This window comes from Cydia pomonella, chromosome 13 (genome assembly GCF_033807575.1).
Source record: "Cydia pomonella isolate Wapato2018A chromosome 13, ilCydPomo1, whole genome shotgun sequence".
NCBI lineage: Eukaryota > Metazoa > Arthropoda > Insecta > Lepidoptera > Tortricidae > Cydia > Cydia pomonella.
Window position 1 is genome coordinate 17,870,648 of NC_084715.1, and position 23,143 is coordinate 17,893,790.

A 23,143-nucleotide genomic window follows, 5' to 3' on the forward strand; every position below is an offset into this window, starting at 1 on the left:
ATACTTAACTGACTTAATTAAGTTCAATTTGTAGGTAGCCCGAACGGCTAATCCTTTGTCTATTGTTAAGTAAAACCGCACGTGCTACTAACTTGAAAAAAAAGGGTCGTATATTTCTAATTGGCATCTGAGCGCGGGCTAGTCCAACGCTCAAAAACCAGTGTAAGTGCGCTCTCCGATAACGTATTTGTTACGCATCTCGAGAACACTGGACATTAGACTGGTTCGTTAGCGTTCGACTCGCCGGCACTCACTAACTGTAGAGGGACCACACAAGAAATCGCAATTTCCATAGGTTAAAGTGACTGGACCATTTTTTATGCAGGTAGTAGCACATGTCATGTAGTTTTACTTAACAATAGACAAAGGATTAGCCGTTCCGAGCCAGCTGAAAATCGAACGACTATAACACTGTTCAACAGCGACAGCGTTTTTTTTATTTTTTTTTATATCATTTATTTGATAAAACATGAGTTGATAAGCTGTTAGTATACAAATTCAGTTCTTTACATGTTCGGCTGGAATTTCAGCATTCAAATATTAATCACAAAAATAAATTACAAATATAAAAGAAGCCGTACTGAAAAATATTGGGAAAAAAAATGTCAATGTGTGTCAATGTCAAATTACTAAACTAAATTATCTAAAAAGTATGAATTTTAAAATGTTGTATTGATTCACTAATGTCATAAAAACAATGTTCCCATAGTTTACTGTACAGTTCTTTACATGTCTGGCTGGCATTTCAGCATTCGAATATTAAGCACGAAAATAAATTACAAACAAAACAAGCATTCCATTAAAATGTCAAAAATTTAAATCAAATATTAATATGTGTCGATGTCAAATTACTTAATTAAATAATCTAAACATTATTATTTTTAAAATATTGTATTAAATCATTTATGTTATAAAAACAATGTTCCATCAGTAAACTGTACAGTTTTTTTCCAAAAGCCTTTCCTTCTAGTGTTCTTATACCAACGGGAATAGAATTATACAACTTTATAGCCATACAGTAGCAGTTATTTTGGAACAGCTTTAGCCTTTGATGCATCGGTATCTCTAGGTCGTATTTGTGCCGTTTATCGCTGGCTTTTTTTTTAAATAATTGTATATTATTTTTAACAAATTTACACATTTCAAAGACGTACAAGGATGGTAAAGGGAGTATCTTTTTTCTCTTGAATAATGGCCTGCAGCTATCTAGGTAGTGGGCCCCGCACAATGACCTCACACATTTTTTTTGCGCTTTAAATACTCTATCGGACTCGGTAGAGTTGCCCCATATTATTAAGCCGTATCGAATTTGTGAAGATACATAGCCGTGAAAGGCTGCGGTTGCAGCCGCTTCAGAGACAATAGAACGCAAACGATACAAGACATAAACAAAACGATCTAGCCTATTGCACAAGTAGTTGATATGGGCTTTCCAATTGCAAAATTTATCCATATGAATACCTAAGAAAACTGCAGCATCAGTTTCCTTAAGTTGCACGCTATTGAAGTCTGTAGTTACATCAAAAGATTTACTTTTGTAAGTTTGAAATTGGATCAATTGTGTTTTTTTTAGATTTACATTAAGATTATTATCATCTAACCATTTCGTAACATTTGTTAGCGTCTGTGTAATATTATGACATAGAGAATCACCATTCATCTCTTTAATTATGATTGTTGTGTCATCTGCGAAGAGTATCGTATCATTTTGTGTGGCTCTAGGTAAATCGTTAATATATAATAGAAACAATATCGGCCCTAGTATGCTTCCCTGTGGCACGCCGCATTTATTTACCACGTAGGGTGAATTATATGATTCCTTGTGATTATTCACCACTTTGGTAACTTCAACGCATTGTTGCCGTTCATTGAGGTAGCTTTCTAGCCAAAGATATGCTTGTCCCCTTATACCGTATTTATATAACTTTGACAGTAAGGTTTCATGGCAGACGAAGTCGAACGCCTTACTCATATCTAGCATCAGTGCTACTACCGCTGCTTTATCATTTAAACTTAAAGTAATGTTTCGTACTAGCTCGAAGCAGGCATGTGTTGTTGATTTATTCTTTTGGAAACCGTACTGCTTAGGGATTATTAAATTATGCTTGGCTAAAAAGGCGACTATTTTCTTATATACTAAACGTTCAAAAACTTTGGATAGGACAGGGATTAAAGTGATAGGACGATAGTTTGACATGTCACATTTATCGCCTTTTTTAAAAAGCGGTTTCACTACTGAAATCTTGAGCCTATCCGGAAATACCCCTTCTGTATATGATAAATTTATAATATGATGTAACGGTAATGAGATAATATTTGCAGTTAGTTTCAGGATTTTTGCATTAATACCGTCGTAGCCCGTAGACGGAGTATTTTTTAGGTTCCTTATAGCTTTAAAGATCTCATAGTGGTCATCAGGTAAGAAAAATATAGTGTGCGTGTTTTGATTAATTAATGATGTTACATTAGGAGTGTGTTTAATACTTTTGTTTGTTAATTTTATTAGGTATTGGTTGGCTGCACAATCACGGTAAGAATGTGAATGAACGGCTGCAGTTGCAATGGCGGTTGTGGCAACAACTTTTTTCAAAGAGGTAATTATTTGTCCAGAATCTCATCTGTTAAGTGACGATATGGAGGAAGAAGCATCAACGCTGGATTTGAAAAGCTCCAATTTATATCTAGGAGCATGCTAGGACTCACTTGCTCTTCCACATCAGCAACTTCTCTGCCATTAGTAACGCTGTTCCGCAACGATAGTGTAGTCTGCACAATCAGGGCGAGGATAGGGATGAACGGCAGTAGCAACAGACGCCATAGCTGACAGCGGCGGCTGCGGCACCAGCGCCGGAGACGGCAGCGGCGGTCCGGCTTGCCCGAACTGGGGGAAGCTGCGGAACATAGAGAAATATATCATATATTAGCTTCTGCCCGCAACTTCGCCTGCATGGATTGATGATGACGATTTATAAAAAATATGTCGTCTTTCTCGGGCCTCAAAGTATCTCCATGCCTTTCATCTTTATCACCTCTGCGATTTAAGCGTGAGGGGGTAATATTAAGATTGACATACAGAAAGACAGACATAATTATTTTCGCTGTTATAATATTAGTAGGAATGAAAGTCGCGATATACCGTTGGCCAATTAAACCCGACAGATTTTAACTACGCATTCCTGAGGTCTTAAAAAGCAAAAATGTTATATGAGTGTTGGCCTAATACGTCACAAAATTATAATATATGATTCTGACACTTAGAGACCTTTTAGATCTCTAAGTAAATTTAAGCTAGTTATTTTGTGTAGCTATACCGTCAACAATGGACTCTATTGTCCCTATTGTCGTTATGTGTCTTTTTTTGTTTGCTTATCCTTTGCTGTAAGTACAATTTTTTTGCGTCGATAAATAACTTATTTTTTTTTTTTATATATTATATAAAAAACAAGCAAAACATGTTGTGTCTTACATCTACATGTTATTATTATTTAAATATTAATATACCCCGTAAGTAAGTCAAAGACTTCTATTAAATTAAAGAAAAAGATATTGGATTCCTGCATCTTACCTTCGCATCCCAAACTTGGATTTTCAACAAACAGACGAGACATAAAATTTTAACAACCCAAAGAGCCATGGAACGGAGCATTTTGAATCTAAAACTGAGACACAGAAAGAAAAGTACTGACATAAGAAAAACAACAAAATTGATTGATGCTCTAGAGCACAGCAAAAGATTAAAATGGAAGTGGGCCGGTCATACTGCCCGTATGAACAAGGACAGGTGGGCCAAAAAGATAACTTTATGGAAGGGACCTGCAGGCAAGAGACCCAGAGGCAGACCTGCAGAGAGATGGCTCGATGAGGTTTTAAAAGTAGCAGGAAAAAATTGGACTGATAAAGCGAATGACAGATCTATGTGGAGAAAAATGGAGGAGGCCTTTACTCTATGAAGAGGTCCTTGATAAAAAAGTTATAACTAATTATTTGTGTTGAAATTGCTTTTGCTATTATTAAAAATTATCATTTGTAAAAATTGCATGCACTCTAATCACAATATCATTGTAAATCAAATTATATAGAGGAAAAACAAGGCTAAAATAAATAAAAATAAATAAATACCCCGTTAGCTTGAACATGTCATGCTCGCTTAAAAATCTTTGCTTATACGGTGACGTCGTTGATCGGGTGGCTACTTTCCCGAATGAAGGTTGAGGGAGGCGATGGCTGAGATACGCGTTATACTCGTGAATGGGTGCTGTTTGTGTTTGTTTGCTTGAAATATAATATATACACATTACATTTCAACGTAGGCGTTTTCAAATTAAAATAATAACTGCTGCTACTGCTGACAAAAGACGCAATTCATGCAATGTGTAAAAGTTTGTAAGATAAAAATTTGTAATCACGCCGAAACAAAATTTGAAAGGGGTAAAGTTTTCAAAAGAACAAAGCGAACAGTTTTTTCGATAAGAAGTGATATCAGCTTTGGATGCCTGCCAACCCTTTTTGTTTTGAATTATATGAATTTGAATGGTAGGTACTGGTTTGAACATACACTTATATGTAAACTAGTGGATCTGTGAGCTGTCAACTTTGTAAACCCCTATGACTCTGATCTCATCAGCCCTCATCGCTATAAAAAAACTGCATAATTATCGAACTTTCTTACCTAAATTTACAAGATTCGGTCGAGAAATGTGACCTGTAGGGGGGAATCTTTCACTCGGTCAAAAATGTTACTCGTAAATTCATTACTAGTGAAAAAAACATTTTAATGAACGCACATACTAAATGTTTTAATCGAATAGAATTCACCTCAGTATTATAGTTTCTTGGTCAATTTGTATATTTTAATAAGCTACAAATATTATCTATCCTTCCTCAAATTTGAAAACGAAACCTTCTTTTACAGTACATATGGGGCTACTTTATAGCACTAGTGCGAGAAGTAGCATATTACGTTACTGTGTCGAACATTTAAAGGGCCATATGTACTGTAAAACGTTGTACGATACATGTGCGAATAGGTAATTCGCAACTCGTGTCGATTTAAAACACTCCCTTCGGTCGTGTTTTAATTTATCGCCACTCGTTTCGAATTTCCTATTTTCCTATTTTCGTAATGTACTATTGTGAATCTTTTATTGATAATTTAGTTCAAATTGTTTTTACTCAATAAGTAGGCTGCAATTATAACTGAAGTAATAACGCTAAAATATTCATTAAAAGGTTGTTAAATTCCTTTCTGCTAAATAATTGGCGCCGCTTAAAAGTATTTAACCTATTTTAATTAAAAGCAAAGTAATTTTTACTTTTCTTTGTCCTTTTAGGTAGAAATTTGAAATATCAAAGGCAGATTGAAAGTTCAATGACATCTCCAAGTTTCGCTAATTACTTTTTCGATTCCAGATAGTTAATATTTTTTTTAACTACTTATATTACTGGACATCATTCTGTATTTATTTCGACGAGCATAATATGCGATAAAATATTTTTTCTCAAACTTGTAATGAAATGTTGACATGACTTACTTCAAATTAGGTCCGGAAATACACGTCTAGGCATTCAACTATAAAACCTATAAGCAACATTCTGCCAGTACGCTTTTTTTCAATTTTTTGTCTTTTTTGTGTTTTTTTTTCTTCTTTTTTGTGTTTGTTAAATATTACTTCAAGATTTTAAAGGGGAACAAAATTTTCATTATTTTTGCGCTACGACGCACGGTTTAGGAGATACAGCCCCAAAAAGTTTTATTTTTTTCAGTCATGCAGAAATCTTTAAGGGGCTGTATCTCCTAAACCGTGCGTCGTAGCGTAAAGATAATCAAATTCTCTTTCCCCTTTCGTGAACAACAAAAAACACAAAAAAGAAAAAAAGAAAAAAGAAAGAAAAAGAAAAGAAAAATGCGTAATGGCGTGCGTGGTAGCGCCAAAATAATTACATTTTTGTTCCCCTTCAATACCCCACACACTGAATAACCTAATCACATTAGGACATGAAACAATCATCATCATCATCATCATCATCATCCTATTATTTTTTAAATTATTTCCTTGCAAGCTTGAGAAAAGCACTATACAAATCTCGGCGGGAAACGGGGTTGCCGGCCGCGTCTCCCTATTCGACCTCGCTACGCTCGGCCGTTTCCCGTCCTCTATAGTAATGTACTATTTCACCACACCAACTGGTCAAGGCCCTCTTGTTAGTTCAAAAAGTATTGATAAAGTTGCAAATTTTGAGTTGTTTCCATATGTTAGCTGCTGGAATTGACTTTTAAATGATTTGAATTATACGTTTTATATGGCGTTCATTTGGATTTAATTTGGTTTGATTTGTTTGATATTACGCAGGTAGTATTTTCCTCGCGTAGGTGTGGTGATAAATTTTGCGCTTCACTCGGAGGCAAAGTTTGTTTACATACCTTGAAACCCATGCAACGCTCAAGATTCCACTTTTCGAACCACTGGCTATGCTCGTAGTTCAATTTTGGAAACTTTCGCTTGCTCGGGTATCAATATTAGCATCAGTGGTTAAAGAACAACTTTGCCCCCTTGTAAAATAAATAACTATGGCACCACGCGAGCTTATAAAACAGGCTCTATTTAATCTTCAAGAACTGATGAACAGGATTTCATTTTATTCACAAACGTGGCAAAGTAATCTGATGAATGTAATGTGAATGAAATTTCGAGTTCTTTACTCATGTGGGCGAATAAAATTGACCTTTAAGAGATGATTTTGAATGTTATTTTAATAACGTTCATCTGGATTTGATTTATAATGTCTTTAAGTTAGTATTCTTTTTCCGTTGATGTGGTATTTTTGTGGGTTTCACTTGCTAGCAAAGTTATTTAACCCTCGTGCTTTGACCCCCTCGCAACGCTCAAGATTCCACTTTTTGAATTCTTCGTTTGCTCGGGTATCAATATTAGTATGAGTTAAATCAAAAATTTACGCCCTTGTTAAACAAATAACTGTATAAAGCACTCATAAATCCTATTTAACTTGCAAATCCTTTGCAGTTTTATCTTCATTAAGGAACAACTCCTTGATTCCTTTGACTTGGTAATTTGGATTTAACTTTTATTAGTAAATAAAGAACTTTATAAAATAAATTATTATTAGATATTTATAAGCGCTGGTGGCCTAGCGGTAAGAGCGTGTGACTTGCAATCCGGAGGTCGCGGGTTCAAATCCCGGCTCGTACCAATGAGTTTTTCGGAACTTATTATGTGCAAAATAACATTTCTGTGGCCCTAGTGAAAAAGGCTACAAGTCTCTGGCAGCGCAGGTGTAAAGGGGTGTAAGTTCCACGTAACACTTATGCCTTTATACACCTAAACTGCCAGAGACTTGTACCCTTTTTCACTAGGGCCACAGATTTGATATTTACCAGTCGCTTTTCTGTGAAGGAAAACATCGTGAGGAAACCGGATTAATCCCAACAAGGCCTAGTTTACCTCTGGGTTGGAAGTTCAGATGGCAGTCGCATTCGTAAAAGCTAGTGCCTACGCCAAAACTTGTAATCGCAGGTGTAAAGGGGTGTAAGTTCCACGTAACACTTATGCCCTTATACACCTAAACTGCCAGAGACTTGTACCCTTTTTCACTAGGGCCACAGATTTGATATTTACCAGTCGCTTTTCGGTGAAGGAAAACATCGTGAGGAAACCGGATTAATCCCAACAAGGCCTAGTTTACCTCTGGGTTGGAAGGCCAGATGGCAGTCGCTTTCGTAAAAGCTAGTGCCTACGCCAAAACTTGGGTTTAGTTGTCAAGCGAACCCCAGGCTCCCATGAGCCCTGCCAAAATGCCGGGACAACGCGAGGAAGAAGAAGAGAGAACTTTATAAAAGATTATAATTAACCTAATATTAACCATACTTCATATAACAGTTCACAAAGCATAAGAATCAATTACTTATTATTCATTATACAAATAAAACTCTTATTATTGAAAATGTAACCAAAAGATACCAAATCTATTTTATTATTTCAGGTATAGAAGGTGACCTCCACCAAAGATAATGTAATGTGACATATAGAATAAGTTTTAGCACAATGTTTAATGAAACTGCATGGCTGAACTCTGATAAGAGCAGACAGACTCATTTAAGACGAAAAAATATCATTTTCTTTTCGTCTGCCTCGGGGATTGAAAGATATTATATTTAGCTGACTAAGATTTTTACAGATAAGTATTTCACCGACAAAGTTTCAAAATATCTAAGCGAATCAGCTAAAAAGTCATACGTTGCCAAAAATCAAGTCGATTACGGGTTCTTTTGAATAAATGTTTATTCCATTCTTAGACGTCGAATCATAGATATACCTAATATTAAAATACAGAGACGATGAAACAAACACGTTATTTTTAAGATTAGTTGCTGTGAAACACGCATATCTTCGCTAGAAAACAATAATGCTGTAACCCACACACATACGTAAAATATTGTTTCTACTTGTCGACTGTAATGTTTGAATTAAGATTTCGTATACCAAATTGTAATTGGGTAATTTTCATGTATGGGCTCCCAACTCAACTATAATATTCTTTTCGAAACGGTTTAGTCAACTATAATGAAACTGCACACGACACGTTATTTACTTTTACACCATGGTTAGCAAAATCATACGATATTCCTATGTTAGTATAACTTGTTTTAAAGTAAATATTTTTAACCAAGAAATATTATATTGTGTGAAATATTTACAAACAATTTGTAAGTCTGAACAGAATACAGAATGTTTTGTAACCCTTTTCCTCAAAGCCATATAGGCACAAAGACCTTGCCTTTCTGGCAATATGCCATCGTGTAAAAATTAACCATTCTGTATAGTCCACGGGTTCGTGTTATTTACTTACAAAATGCTCTAGTACCTTGGTATTTGAAGGCTCAATGAATAGTGGTCATGGATATTGTAAGAAAAAGGATCAATGAAGTTAAAAAGATTTATGTTGGTGTATTTTGGAGTGTATAACGGGGTCAATAGAATTCGCGGGATCAATATAATTTCATGGCATTGAAAAAAGTTTGAATAACATCGGTGTAACCGACTTGTAAGGCGTGTGTGTTGTATTTATAATACTTGAAGCGAAAACTTTTAGCCATTTTCGACAAGTTAATATAATATAGTCTGTCAAGCCATTTCCGTCAGGAGAAAAAGCGGCAAAAATAAATGTAGGCGGGTAGGGGCTTACCAAGTAAAATTTGAATTTCGCGCAGTTTTCTTCTGACAAATTTGTTTGGCTATAAACCGTGGGCACAGAATAAGTAATAGTCAAACAGTAGTAACAGAAAATCGGAATATCTGTGCTCATCACACTAATAAATGCCCTTACCAGGATTTGAACCCGGGACCATCGACTTCATAGAGGCAGGGGCACTACCCACTAGGCCAGACAGGTCGTCAAACTGTTCAAATGCTGTCCATACGGCCCGTATAGAGGCAGCGCCCACCAGAGTGTAAATCGATGATGTTATATAACTATAGATAGGTTATACTCATATATAAGGAGCACAAAACATAAAATTTGACAAAGCTAGGGTGTAACGTTACTCCTGAGTGGCGTCCGATGCAGTTCCGCCAAGGCGTCATAGAGTGCGCGGTCAAAACAATTTGAAATCGGTCGGGAATCGTGGGCGTATCATACTAGAGACAGCACTTCAGAACCTTCAATAGCGGATGACGAGGGCTTTCAATGAATAATTCAGCTCACAGTCATTACTGGACAAGACTGATTACAAATCATAGCACACGTTACATTCCTTATCTTAAGCAAGCCAGTGGATTTGAATCAGGAACCGCCACCGGCGTCATCTTTTCCCGTTCTCGTCTGAAGAATGACAGATAGTATGACTTCAATTGTTTTTGATGTCAATTGTTTTACCTGCGTACTCTATGACGCCACATTTATTTATATACCTACGTAAAAATCTGTTATTTTTGATATTTTTTCGCATTTCATTCATCTTTGTCATACTCGTTGTTAAACACGTTTATAGGATTTCCTTTTTTTTTTCAAAATTTGCAAAATCAGACTAAAAGTTTTTATTTTTTTTCAAAAGAGTGAAAACAAATAAACCAAGAATATATTATGACATTTGAAATTGAATTAAAAGGTTACTTTATAAATAAGCCTTATTATTCTATAAAATAATATTTTGCAAATGCTATAAATGAAAATATATGATTCGGAATAATAATAGTTGACATCTATACTGTGCCTACATGTCATTCTGACATCCTAAGCTGTAATGCATTGTTATTGTTTTATTTTATTTTTTGTTAACTTTATTGTGTGCCATATAATATAAGCCATATTATTATTATTTGCTTGCATTTAAGAATGTTCTATTGCAAATTAAAGTTATTGATTGATTGATATGCTGAAGCGATCGACATCATAATCAAACTGATTTAAGATTTAGTTCATTATTGTTTTTCGTTAAATTCGGATTTCTTAAATTCGGATTATTTAGTTCGTTATTTCGTTAGATTCAAAATGCTATTCTTCTCTGTTAGTATTGGATTATGGAAAAACCGAAAGCATGCCTAATAAAACGATATCAAATTTCATTTCCAGCAGAATGTGATTCGCTCTCATAAGAAGCGACCCCACAAAAAGTGACATCTAAGATAGCTCAAAAAAGATGGATGGCCAATATTATTATAAAATGACTGCCGCATCCATATGCTGTGGATAATAGGAAATGCGGTAAAAACGTTTTAGCATTATCTTTCCTGTGGATATTATAAAAGAATTGGACGTTATAGCATTTTCTTGCTTTCTTGCTATCCTTAAAAGTATGATTTGTTGAAGTCCTTAATAGTTGTATGGTTAAAGTCTTGGTAAAATGTACACAAACCGTCAATATTATACTGTCAAAAAGAAAGACGCCCGCTTTTCGTAACTTTTGATTGATCAACTAAATATTGATGTTTGGAATTATATCGGAATTGAAAACCGGTAATTTTATCAACAATTTGTTATGGAGATAAACTGCACTCCAGAGGCCAGACTGATGAAAATATAGCCATTTTACAAGCTTTTATTAAACTTGCTCTTGTTATTAGTGTGGATCAAATCTTGGAATCTAAAGTTGACCTACTTCCCGATCTCCGATTTAGTTGAAATTTTGCATACCTACATGTGTAAATCAAATGACAATGCAATATAGTAGTGACATGGAGCTGATCTGATGATGGAGACAGCAGGTGGCCATGGAAACTTTGTGATAAAACAACGCAAACTAATTGTGTTTGAGTTGTTACGATTGTCTCGATGAGTTTGAGTTGCCTGTGGAAAGAAAAGTACAGTCAGCGATAAAAGCTTGTACCAAAAATGTTTTTTTTTTTACCAAAAACTTATACAATGTTTAAAGGGGCATTATATAAAATTTAGACGACAGTAAGCTGGAGGCCAATTAGAACTTAAATTTTAATATCTAAATAAAGTCATTTGGTTATTATTCGCCTCGTGCGTCTCACTCGGGCTAATACAAGTACGAACATTGCGCTCTTATTCCCTGACGAAAATAATCAAGTCTATTATTTGATTCCGCTCAACATTTTCACGCATAACATGAACTACATACACGTCACGTGTACGCCTGTTTGAAAACGTTATTAATATGGAAATGTGAACGTGGGTGACGGATTCTGCTATAACAATTTGATATGGTTTTCATTTTATTTCGACACGACCTTGAGTCGTGTCATCAGGAACTTAGCCAAAATGACAATCCTACATCGACTAACGCAAAACGAATAGAAAATCGTTTCAGAATAACAGATGCTACGAAAAGACACGTCACTATTTCCATACATTATTAAGGGCGTTCGCTGTCTGACGCGGTTGCACGGAGCGGGTGAGCGGGTTAGTGAAAATATAGTACCGTAAAATGGGGTGAGTAGGGATTGTGGGGGGAATAACCCTTTACGACCGGTTCGATATAATTCTGCAAATTACTTTTAAAAAATCCTGCCCGCAAGTAAATCGTCTTTTCGAGCTCAGACCTATTCCGATCGAATCTGCAGACATTAGCGACACGTTTCAGTATTAAATACCGCAGGTCAGTAGGATCAGTCTGTCGCGAGACTGCTTTGAAGATGGTGGCATTTTTTGATGGGAGCAGTGGCACACGTAAGTTCTTAATTTTGTATAATTTTGGTATCAAACTTGTTATTTAACACTTAATTATTACAGTAAAAGAGTTATGTGTGTTTATTTATCACAAATTAGAGTACCAATAAGTTATTAAGGGGAAACTACATGCTCGTAAAAAAGAAGTGCACGAATTTGTGGGTTCGGCCGTAGCCCGTAAATCGATGGTCATAACTATTTGCAAGTTTTTGTCTATCCGGCTTCTGCGCAGAAAATCAAATCAAAATAAATAGTCATATGTTTGATAATTTTATAATACTTTTCGTTTTGTAATGTTAGATTTGTGTTTTTTTTTAAGCGTCCATTAAGAGGCAAAAAATTCCTTGAAATTTTGTGCAATAATGATACGAGTATATCACATATTGAGGAATTATACGATGACCTCGAAGAATTCCCTTATTCGCTTTTTGAATGAATTGAAAACGAAATCAAAGAATCAACGACGAATACGATGAGATGTACCTAAAGATCTGCTGATTGTGACAGACCCAGTGTCACTAGTTAGGAGGAAAGACAACAAATATGTTTTCCTACTGTCTAACTGCTCGGGAACGATCAGCATTAAGGTTGTCAAGAGATGGGAGATAAAGATTCGGTCATACGTGTATGTTACAGCTTCAGAAAAAGTTATGAACTAATAAACCCATGGGAGACCTTTTTTTAAACAAGGAGATGGACACTGAAACTAAATTCTTTCTTTTTTTTTACATGTGAATGAATCAGTATTCATTTTATGGATATTCGCTTGATTGTGATGCCATAGGCCGTCCTAGGTGCGAAATACTGGTTTTTCTCGATTTTCGCTTCAAAATATTAGAAATGTTGGTTAAACCACCAAGAAAACGACGTAGTGAAGTATGTCTGAGGCGTCTGAGTGATGTTTCAGATGATGCTTCAATTTGACGATACCAAATCTCCAAGAGCCCGCCAATTTCAGACTGCTTCAGACTATTTCAGCAGGGCTATTACTCGTTGTATTAAATGCAACGTGTTCGTTACACGTCAAAATAATTTTTTCAAGCATTTCCTTTAGATGTACTGAATTGAGAGTACTTTACAATTGTTGATTATTGTTTTTAATCATTCTTTAATCGTTAAGATGTTGATTCTTAAAGAAAATTGTGATAATTATGCTAAATTGAATACTGATTACTTCATATGCTATGCATGTGCAGCATACACATGCATTGTTCTGTAAAATGTTGCGTTTTAGTCATATTATTTTACAAAACTCAATGAATTTGCACGTTCGTGCATTTCCAGATAGTTCCTGAACGTCACTTTCGTGCACGCGATTTTTTTTATGATAAAGGACACTAGGATTTTTTTAAACATTTTATAAGCGTATTTTATAACAATTAAAAACGGTTCACATGCATTTTTTATGAATCTTTGCAAAATATTTTTCCCGGCCGTAAAGGGATATGGAAGCGAATTCAAAATTACTTTTTTCAGTAGCTACTTTAATTTTCGGGCTCTGGTTGCTTTTAAAGTAATTTGATTATATTTTTAGACATATTTATTCTTCTTTTGGCAGCACTAAGTTGCCAAATTATACAATTTTAAAACAGAAATTCACTGTCAATGTTGATGCGGTGGAATTTTGTTGGAATTGAACTTCGTTTTTCTGAAATTTGCCAAAGTAAGGTTCATCAACCTTTTGAATCTTGTTTATATACTTACGGGGCTTATTGAAAACGGAAAGAACAAGTTATATTTTACTTATTTATAATGGTTTTAACATAGAAAACGATTCAACCGCATTTGAATGCCGCAGTGGTGAGTTCGGACAACAACTGGGACAGTTGGGTCATGATTGTCATGAATGGGAAGAGTTAGTGTTACGAACGGTAACGAAGGGTGTACCGGGATTATAGAGGGGGGAGTTGGTGTTAATAGTTCAGTATCGTTATCGTAATATTGAAGTATCGGAGGAGTTGAAGTAATCGCAAATTAAATAAACATGTTATATTAAAATGTGCCTTTTATTTATTTCATACAGTAATACAGGCTAATACTGAGTGTTTAACCGACTTATCTAAAAAACATAAAAATAAAGGTCACAACTTACAGAAAACCTTAAATGGTTTTACTTATTCTTTGTGCGAGGAAGCTGCCAGCTCTACGATCACCGGTAGCGTCTGCTATTTTTTTGGCTGAATCCATGAATAGTATAGACACATTCGGACCCCACGGGCCAAGGGTCTCGACGCCAAAAGGTACGAAATCGTATTTGGCGTCGAGACCCTTGGCCCGTGGGGTCCGAATGCGTCTACAGTATTCAAGGATTTAGCCAAAAAAATAGCAGACGGTACAGGTGATCGTAGAGCTGGCAGCTTCCTCGCACAGATAATAAGTATTGCGATACAACGAGGAAATGCTGCCAGCATCTACGACACCATGCCACAGGGGGATAGTTTTTAATTATTTATTTTAAGATTAGTTTTATTTATTTTTAGATTTAGATTTTAAGTTTTATATGTATTATGTTGTTGTGTTTGTACCGAATAAATTGTCATTACTCCATTATTAATGGTTTTATGTAGGATCATAAATAAAAAAAAATTTTGCAACATAAATAAAATATTCTCTTGACAAATCAAGCTATTGTCATAATACGAAAGTGTCAACCCTAGTAATTTTCCCATCTCACCCAATTGCTATCCCATCTAGCCTCAACTACGGGGTGAGCTGGGATTGCCTGCTATTGTGTGTTTATCGTTGAAACTATGAAATGGAATAACAAATTATAATTGATAAACTAAAATTTATACATGCGGAACACTTTTTTGTATATAAGTCAATGTACCACATGTAAAAATAAACTTATCCAGGTTTGAACTTCGATTTCGTCCCTACTCACCCCATTTTACGGTATGAGCAACGCTAACTGGCGCGGACGCGGGTGCCCTTGTAGGTTATACGCGTGCCTGCGTCTGCTCCGTGCTCTGGGGCCAGTTAGTAGACGCCTTAAACACATTTACCGCTGAGCTACGGTCGTAGCGCTGTCAGTACAGGCAAAACGACAACGTGTCGTGATTGGCGCTGAATGGGTTAAGAGGGAGCTTCCACAAAATTGCAGTTCTTATTTTGAATTTTTACAGGGAACGGAAACCAAGACTATATTTCCGAGGGCAGACTAAGAAAAACAGTAAAAGGTTAAAGTTGGCTTGATAGAAAAATATACGAAAAGATGATGAATTATATATTGTTGGAACCCAGCTGAAATCACATACGCCCTTCTCGTAGAAAAAGTGCAAAAAACATTTCTTAGGTTCTTGTATAAGAAGCTATATACTTACTATCCATTCTTATATCCGACCAAGTACTTATTAGGATCTTTAGGTTTTAATTCCCTTGCAGTCAGACGCAATTACAATCTCCTGGTGACAGCATGTGGAGTTTTACGTGGCGAGACAGACTGTCCTGAACTGGTAGGACGAACTGTTAGACTCGCTATTCCATTTGTGCCCAAAAATCTCCTGCGACCGCGAAGTCACAAGCTTTTGGCCGTCCCAATTACACGCACTGTAGCACATAAAAACTCGCCTGCTGTGCGGGCTCTAAGGCTGCTGAACTCCCTTCTGTCATGGGCACCAGATTGTGATATGTTTGCAAGTCGATGGACGGCTGTGTATCAGATGTGTATGCGGTATTGCGAGGTGATGGACGAAAGATGATTGTGATCTGTTTTTCCTAGTATGTAATCCTATCATATAATCTGAATTGTACAGTGCTTTGGTCTCGACTGTAATGCTGTATATATATATTAAAATATTAAATAAATATTAAAAAATATTAAATAATTGTTATCCTGCATACTATAGCAGTTTAATTTTGGTATAAAATAGCTAGTGATATATAGTAAACACCCCTATAATGGAACATGCGCCAGTAATGGGATGGTATAGACTATAACCAAATCCTGTAAAATAAGTATTTATCATGAGTTTTTGAACACTGGCAACAATTTACCATAAAGAAGAGCCATAGAGCTGTTTAAGCTTGATGTTTCACTGTTTTTACTTTATTTTAAAATGAATGGCGCCATACACCCCATGACTGGAGTAAAAAAACATTGTTAATAATATTGAAACCAATTGCAATAACTTTCATTAAATACATTGAAAACATAAAGGGTGAATATGACATTCAACGTTTAACGCATAAAGAGGTAGAAATTTTACAGATGCCGAGAAAATATCAAAATTCTCCAAATTTTCACTTAATGCCCCACCCATGACTACCCGACCGACCGTTAACATAGCCGAGGGATTTCACCACTTTTTTTTTATCAGAAAGTATACTTTCAGAGTTATATATTTTATTTATTTCTAGTTTCCTGGGTTTACGCGCACTCTTCAGTTGCGACTAGCGTTTTCTACGAACAATTGTCTTCTTGGCTGTGCCCCTTAGATATATAACAAATTTCTAAATCAGAATCGACCTCCAGATAATGATATAATAATGGATTGTGCCATCTTTCCCAAACACATTTCCTATTGGAACATTCTTTTGCGAGAATGAGAAACATTCGAGAATCTTCCTGTTGTTTTCTTTGTTGTTTTTTAAGATAATGAAAGGAATCTACAAAGCGGCCATTTGGAGATTAGGTGGTTTAGCTTTAATGGAACGAAATAAACATGAGTAGGCATATGTGTTTTCACCACACCAACTGGTAAAGGCCGTCTTGATTATTCAAAAACGAATGAGAAAGTTACATTTTATCCACATGTGGGGTCAAGAAATTTTGAGTTGTTTCTTTATGTTAGCTGGTAGAATTTACTTTAATGATTTTGAATGATATTTTTTTTGTAATGTTCATTTGAATTTCATTTGGTTTTTGTTTTGATATTTCATAGTTATTACTTTCCTCGCGTTTGTGTGGTGATAAATTATGTTTCACTCGAAGACAAAGCTTGTTTAACCCTTGTACCTTGAAACCCTAGCTAAACTCAATATTCCACTTTTCGAACCACTCGCTACGCTCGTGGTTTTATTTTGGGATCTTTCGCTTGCTCGGGTATCAATTTTAGCACGAGCGGTTAAACAACAACTTTGCCCCCTTGTAAAACAACTAACTAATTGTAACATACTTACTGAAAAGCATGCAATAAGGACGTGTATACATATTTTTGGCAATTTATCCGTATCGATATTTATGACGTGACTGCACGGAGGCGTTCTAAGCTAATAGTTTTGCTGGCTTTACAATGTGTCCTTACCTTAGAGTGCATCGGGACAATTTTTTTTACCGCCTTTAAAATTTCAAAGGCTCATTTTTGTTGTCATTTTTCATGCCATTAGTCATTTCTCAAGCAATTTGGAACACATTTATTTTGCTGGTGAAGACCAGAATGGAACTCCTCCACGACCAGTGTATTACGCTTTGGGGCTAATTGTAATTGTTTTGAGATGCACTATTGTCGTAATAATTTTCATGGCATTTTCAACTGTTTTAGAAAGTCGATTTTTTTCTATTAAAGATTATTTAACAGACAGTCATAGTCGGCGAAACTATATAGTTAGTGACGTTAGTGTCTCCCCGTACATATACATAATTGTGTGCTAATTGTTTTGTTGACTGTATCTGGTGATTAGATTATTGACTAAGAAATACAACAATCCGAAAAAAATTGCTCACAAATTCTTTGCAGCAGTTTGTAAGAGTTGAAATTCGTAATCTGCTATAGCACTACGCCGTTGCTATTTACAAACCGTCAGGTGACAACTAAAACTCACTTATTAGTCTTATTACTAAAAAATTACTAAACAAAAATCAACCTTATTTCAGTACTAATATGGTCCTCTATGGTTATTAACTTGCGGTAGTAATTAGTAACTTTTGGTCGTCACCTGACGAAACACAGCTACAGCTGTCAGATATGTAGCTTGGAAAAAAGCCTACGTAATTTGGTTAGGTTCATTGTTGCCCACCAAGCTTTGGTGGGGAACAACAAGACGTCTACCTACCGTTTTGACGTGTCTCTGTGGACTTTTTGGTCTTCTTTGGTCTTCTTTCTAGCGTTTGTCCCGGCTTGTTTCCACTTCTCATGGGAACCTGGGGTCCGCTTGGCAACTAATCCCGAGAATCGGTGTAGGTACTAACTTTTACGAAAGCCATTACTATCTGGCCTTTGAACTCAGAGGAGAAACTAGGCTTCATTGGGATTAGTCCAGTTTCCTCACGATGTTTTCCTTCGCCGAAAAGTGAATAGTAAATATCAAATTCTATCATACATAAGTTGCAAAAAACTCATTGGTACGAGCCGGGGTTTGAACCCGCGACTTCCGGATTGAAAGTCGCACGCTCTTTGCAAAGTTCCAGTCATCTCCCACCTCTTCCTCTTGTCTTCTCCATAATAAAATTATACTTGCTTCAAATTTCTGGTAAAATATTTCAACTATGTTTCCTCACATGGCGAATGTGTAGCTAATTGGTAATCATCTTTGTATTTTCAATTAATTGAAGATGCAGGTAAGAACCAAATTGTTTATTCAACAACAAATTGTTGAAGCTTCACAAGTACTTTATCGAGTCGAGCTTATTTTCCGGGAAAAATAACTAGTATTTCCTTAAGAAAGATTCAAGTGAAGTTCTTTAAAAGTTTTCTTTTAAAATACAACTTTCAAGAATAACTCGTTTGATTTAATATAATAAATATCTGTTGTTACCAGCAATTACGTAGGTACCCACTTGTTTTATATAAAAACTGTATAAAGTCTTTATAACTCTATGGCAGAAACAATACATAAACAAATCAGAAACCTAAAAATTTCATCTCGTTTCCACTAGTTACTTGTATAATTATTTAAAAAAAATAGCTTCGCCAAGGCACTTTGTCAAATCTAGTTTTGACTGAAAACTAGTTTTGTTATATAACACTAACTATTCTCACAATAGGTTCAAGCCGTTCAAGGTCATTTTCCAGCAAAGGGCGGCAATGTTGTATCAAAATATTGCTTGGCAAGACTGCCAAATATACATTTTATATCATTATCCCGGACATAATTATTATACCCGTATTTCCGTTTAAAAAAATCTAGTATAATTTAAGAAGTTATTGAAACAAAATATCAACTTAAATACAAATTTACTACCTACATATTCATTCAAAAAAACGTCTTCTCATCTTTCCCAGTCGGGTAAAAAAGTAGTTCAATATGAGCTAATATGCTGCATTCTGCACTCCTATTTCAAATAAACATCTAGCATAGCAATTAAAATGCACGCATAACGCTATATCAACGTTATTTATGGCCTACACGCTTCCGAGCGGCAATTAAAAAGCAAAAAGTCTCACGCACTACGCACGTCTAGCTTCGGCACAGATAAAGCCATATTCCTGCGATATTTGTAGTTACTTAAGGTCGGTCTGCATCAGTATCAGTACTGCTTCTATACTGATGTTTTGTTTCTATTAAATTAGGAGAAGTTACGGGGGTTTCATACAACTGTTACATCCTAAGAACGTTTTCACATGGTTCACTTTTTTACTTTTTGCTTCTTTTTAGTCGTATGCGATATCCGATATCGGATCGAAAAATTTAAAAACGCTCTAAAGGGTTTCTGTTATCATATTTATTTAAACTTACTCGATATTTAATAATTAATATCATAATCCTCTTATTGTTTTGCCATAGTCGGGTAATAACTAAAACAGGACTGAATTGCGTATAAATAAATTTTATAGTTACATCAGACTTCAAGTGTAACATTGGATTCGCAATCCCGAAGGTAAATAGTATTCTTAGGTAATTGACAAGTTTAATTATACTTGATATTGCGTGAGTAAATATCGTGCAAGTTTAAATAAATATGATATAATGGACCTTCTTAAGGTTGCAACAGCGGTAAAAAAAATCCCGTAACTGTAGGTGCATAATAGAAACAAAAAGCCACTGTGACAGTGCTTGAAATTTTGTAGTAGGCGCACTGATGTAAACCGACTTAAGAGAGGGCTCCCGCAAATGTGCAGTCAGGGGCGTAGCTACCGCCGTACCTGCCGTATCAATTATACGGGGCCCCCGGGCCACGGGGGCCCCCAACGTGCGTTTTTGTGAGAAATCTTTACCCTTCCTAAGGGCCCCCAAACAAATTTTTATACGGGGCCCCGCCAAGGCTCGCTACGCCACTGTGTGTAGTTTTTATTTAATGAAAGGCAAATGCAATAAAAAAATACAAACATAAACTAGATTATGTTTCCGAGACAATATAAGAAAAATCGGCCAAGTGCGAGTTGGACTCGCACAGGAAGGGTTCCGTACCATTATCTATAAAAACAGTCACCCATCCCAGCACTGACTCCGCCTGACGTTGCTTAACTTCGGTGATTGGATGATAACCTTTTTTTTTTATACTACGTCGTTGGCAATCAAGCATACGGCCCGCCTGATGGGGCGTATGCTTGATTGCCACCGATGTAGTATAATCATTTTGTTATTGTTAGTGTACTAATACGAGTACTACCCTACAAACCAAATGTCAGCTTCCTAGGACTTCAGGAAGTACCCTAAGGGTTTTGATGATCATCAGTGAGTGAGTGAGTGAGTCAGTGACGAGATCGGGGTTTTTTATATAAAAATAAATTCTAAAGTATGAGAGCTATATAATTAATTGTTTTTTTTATGCTTAATAAGCCCACTATTGTCATTATATCCCGAAAATTTTGTTTATCTGTTATATACTCCAAACATAAGTAAAGGTAGGTACCTAGTGCCCTTGTGCTCGTCTTGGCGTAATCCAGACAATCGTCTTGGCATAAACAGATAATCGAACATGTTTAAGTAAATTAATTGAAACATAATAATTTCATACATCGTCCAAGACGAAAGTTCGGATTAATCAAACACAGCAGGTTAATATTTTCTTTTTGTACATGAAATAAGTATAGGTAGCTAGGTGATTTTAATGTACCTAAAATACTGTTTTACTTACTCCAAAGAAATGTAAAAGTAATGATATATAAAAGGTTTTTATTGGTAGGTTAGAGCTACTGCTATTTAATTCAAAAGCGAAGTTTGATAATGCTTAGCCCTTTAATGATCATTTTCATCATCATGGGTCTTTGCGTCTATTAGAGAGGATTTATGGTGTAACGCCGGAGAGACACGGTTTTTGGTGGTTGAATAGACCGATGCGAGGCTGACATTTTATTTTATTTTTATTTTGAAACGTAATAATATACAGCATTACAGTCGAGACCAAAGCACTGCACAATTCAAATTATATAATAGGATTACATACTAGGAAAAACAGATCACAATCAACTTTCGTCCATCACCTCGCAATACCGCAGACACATCTGATACGCAGACATGGTCTACCGCAGGCCTGACAAGGGAAATCTTTGGAAAACGGCACTGAGACGCCTTGTCGTCGTTTTTGCCACTTGCCAGCGAGTGCAGCGGACCAGTAGGGCTAATAAGGTCGGCTCTTTATCATTTGTCACCATGCCTGTCACGTTCTAACAAGTTTGTAACCGTGAAAGTGACGGGCATAATGACAAGTGACAAAATGGAGCCCTGCTGCCACCGCAGGTCATCACAAAACTTGCGACCCTTAACGTCTCACAGTCTTGGTGGTCGTTATGGAAGGCAATCATGTCCCTCTTTGCACAATCTTTACAGCCTTCAAAAAAGATTCAAGGTCAAGTTCAATTCCATAAAAGTGGTCATTTTTGCCATAAAAAATATAAATGTGCCCTACGTATAAAGGGTTAAAACAAAACACAGTGGTTGTTTAGTTTGTATTAAGGAATGTATTATGTGTTTATTTTTATTTTTTTAATAATACCGGCTGACTACCCTGACAATGGTTTGAAGGAAGTAGGGAAGCATTTTCATAATTCATTCAAAATATCAATCTATTGCTCAGTTTGACTGGAAGAGATTCCTTTTAGGGTTAAGTTCGCCTTTGTACATTGCAAAAATTCTGTTTTATTGTATCTTAACCAACAAAGTATACAATAAAGTATTTACATACATACGTACAACATTTTGACGACCGGTCTGGCCTAGTGGGTAGTGACCCTGTCTATGAAGCCGATGGTCCCGGGTTCGAATCCCGGTAAGGGCAATTATTTGTGTAATGAACACAGACGTTTGTTCCTAAATAAGTCATAGGTGTTTTCTATGTATTAATATATAATTATATATCGTCGCCTAGTACCCATAGTACAAGCTTTGCTTAGTTTGGGGCCAGGTCGATTTGTGTATGATTCTCCCGAAATATTTATTTATAAACTTTTAGATACACGTATTTGTAGCTTTTTCACGTAGGCATTATCTGTTTATTTTTTAAGTATTACAAAAAAAACTTCCTTAAAACCATCGTACCTTGAATTTGCCGGTATTATTTACCAGAAAACAAAATAAGCACATAACCTTGCTCAATGTAAACAACCACTCAATTCAAATTTAAAATACAATTCACTCACCCATTTGTATAATCAATTCACTTATCACAAATTGTTTACGTAAACCCGTACACACACCGCAAAGGGGTGTGTTCGACACGAAGGCTCCAGAGATACTGAATGGGGAAAGCGGGAGTAGCCAAGATATCTAAGGGTGGTTAATGCCACTCTTTATAATACTCGTATCTGTTACGTGTTATGGGGAATCGATGTTTATTGCTTGAAGCTAGAGGTGATGATTGAATAAATTGTAATAGAGAAACGAGGTTGGGTGAGTAAGAATGTTGTTGCATGTATTTGACAAGCTTTGTTGCATGTAAAATGTTGCGGTTGGGTTGGGTTCTTAGTATATATAGGTCGAGTCATACACGATGACGCGCAGATTTGTCAAATATAACCTTTAACAACATGACAGTACGAGTCAAGGTATGCGTCTTCGTGAATGGCACGATCTGTTTGTTAATTAAGTACAGATTATTATACTGTAAATTGTTTTACCTTTCTTATTGTTCAAATCGCGTTTATCTCGGTCTTATTGTTTGATTCGCTATAAAACT

General features: G+C 35.9%; 1 protein-coding gene across 2 annotated transcripts in view; it reads right to left on the minus strand.

Annotated features, from left to right (window-relative positions):
- The window catches only part of LOC133524448 (uncharacterized), a 77,726-nt gene extending 55,044 nt beyond the window's left edge, over positions 1-22,682 (minus strand). For both annotated transcript variants that reach the window (XM_061860486.1, XM_061860488.1), the window contains exons 1-2: positions 22,608-22,682; positions 2,704-2,891 (exon numbers count right to left, since the gene is read on the minus strand). In XM_061860486.1, coding sequence (XP_061716470.1) covers positions 2,704-2,891; positions 22,608-22,611 — 192 coding nt within the window. In that variant the 5' untranslated portion in view covers positions 22,612-22,682. The remainder of the gene's footprint in view (positions 1-2,703; positions 2,892-22,607) is intronic.
- Between the last annotated feature and the right edge of the window lie 461 nt (positions 22,683-23,143).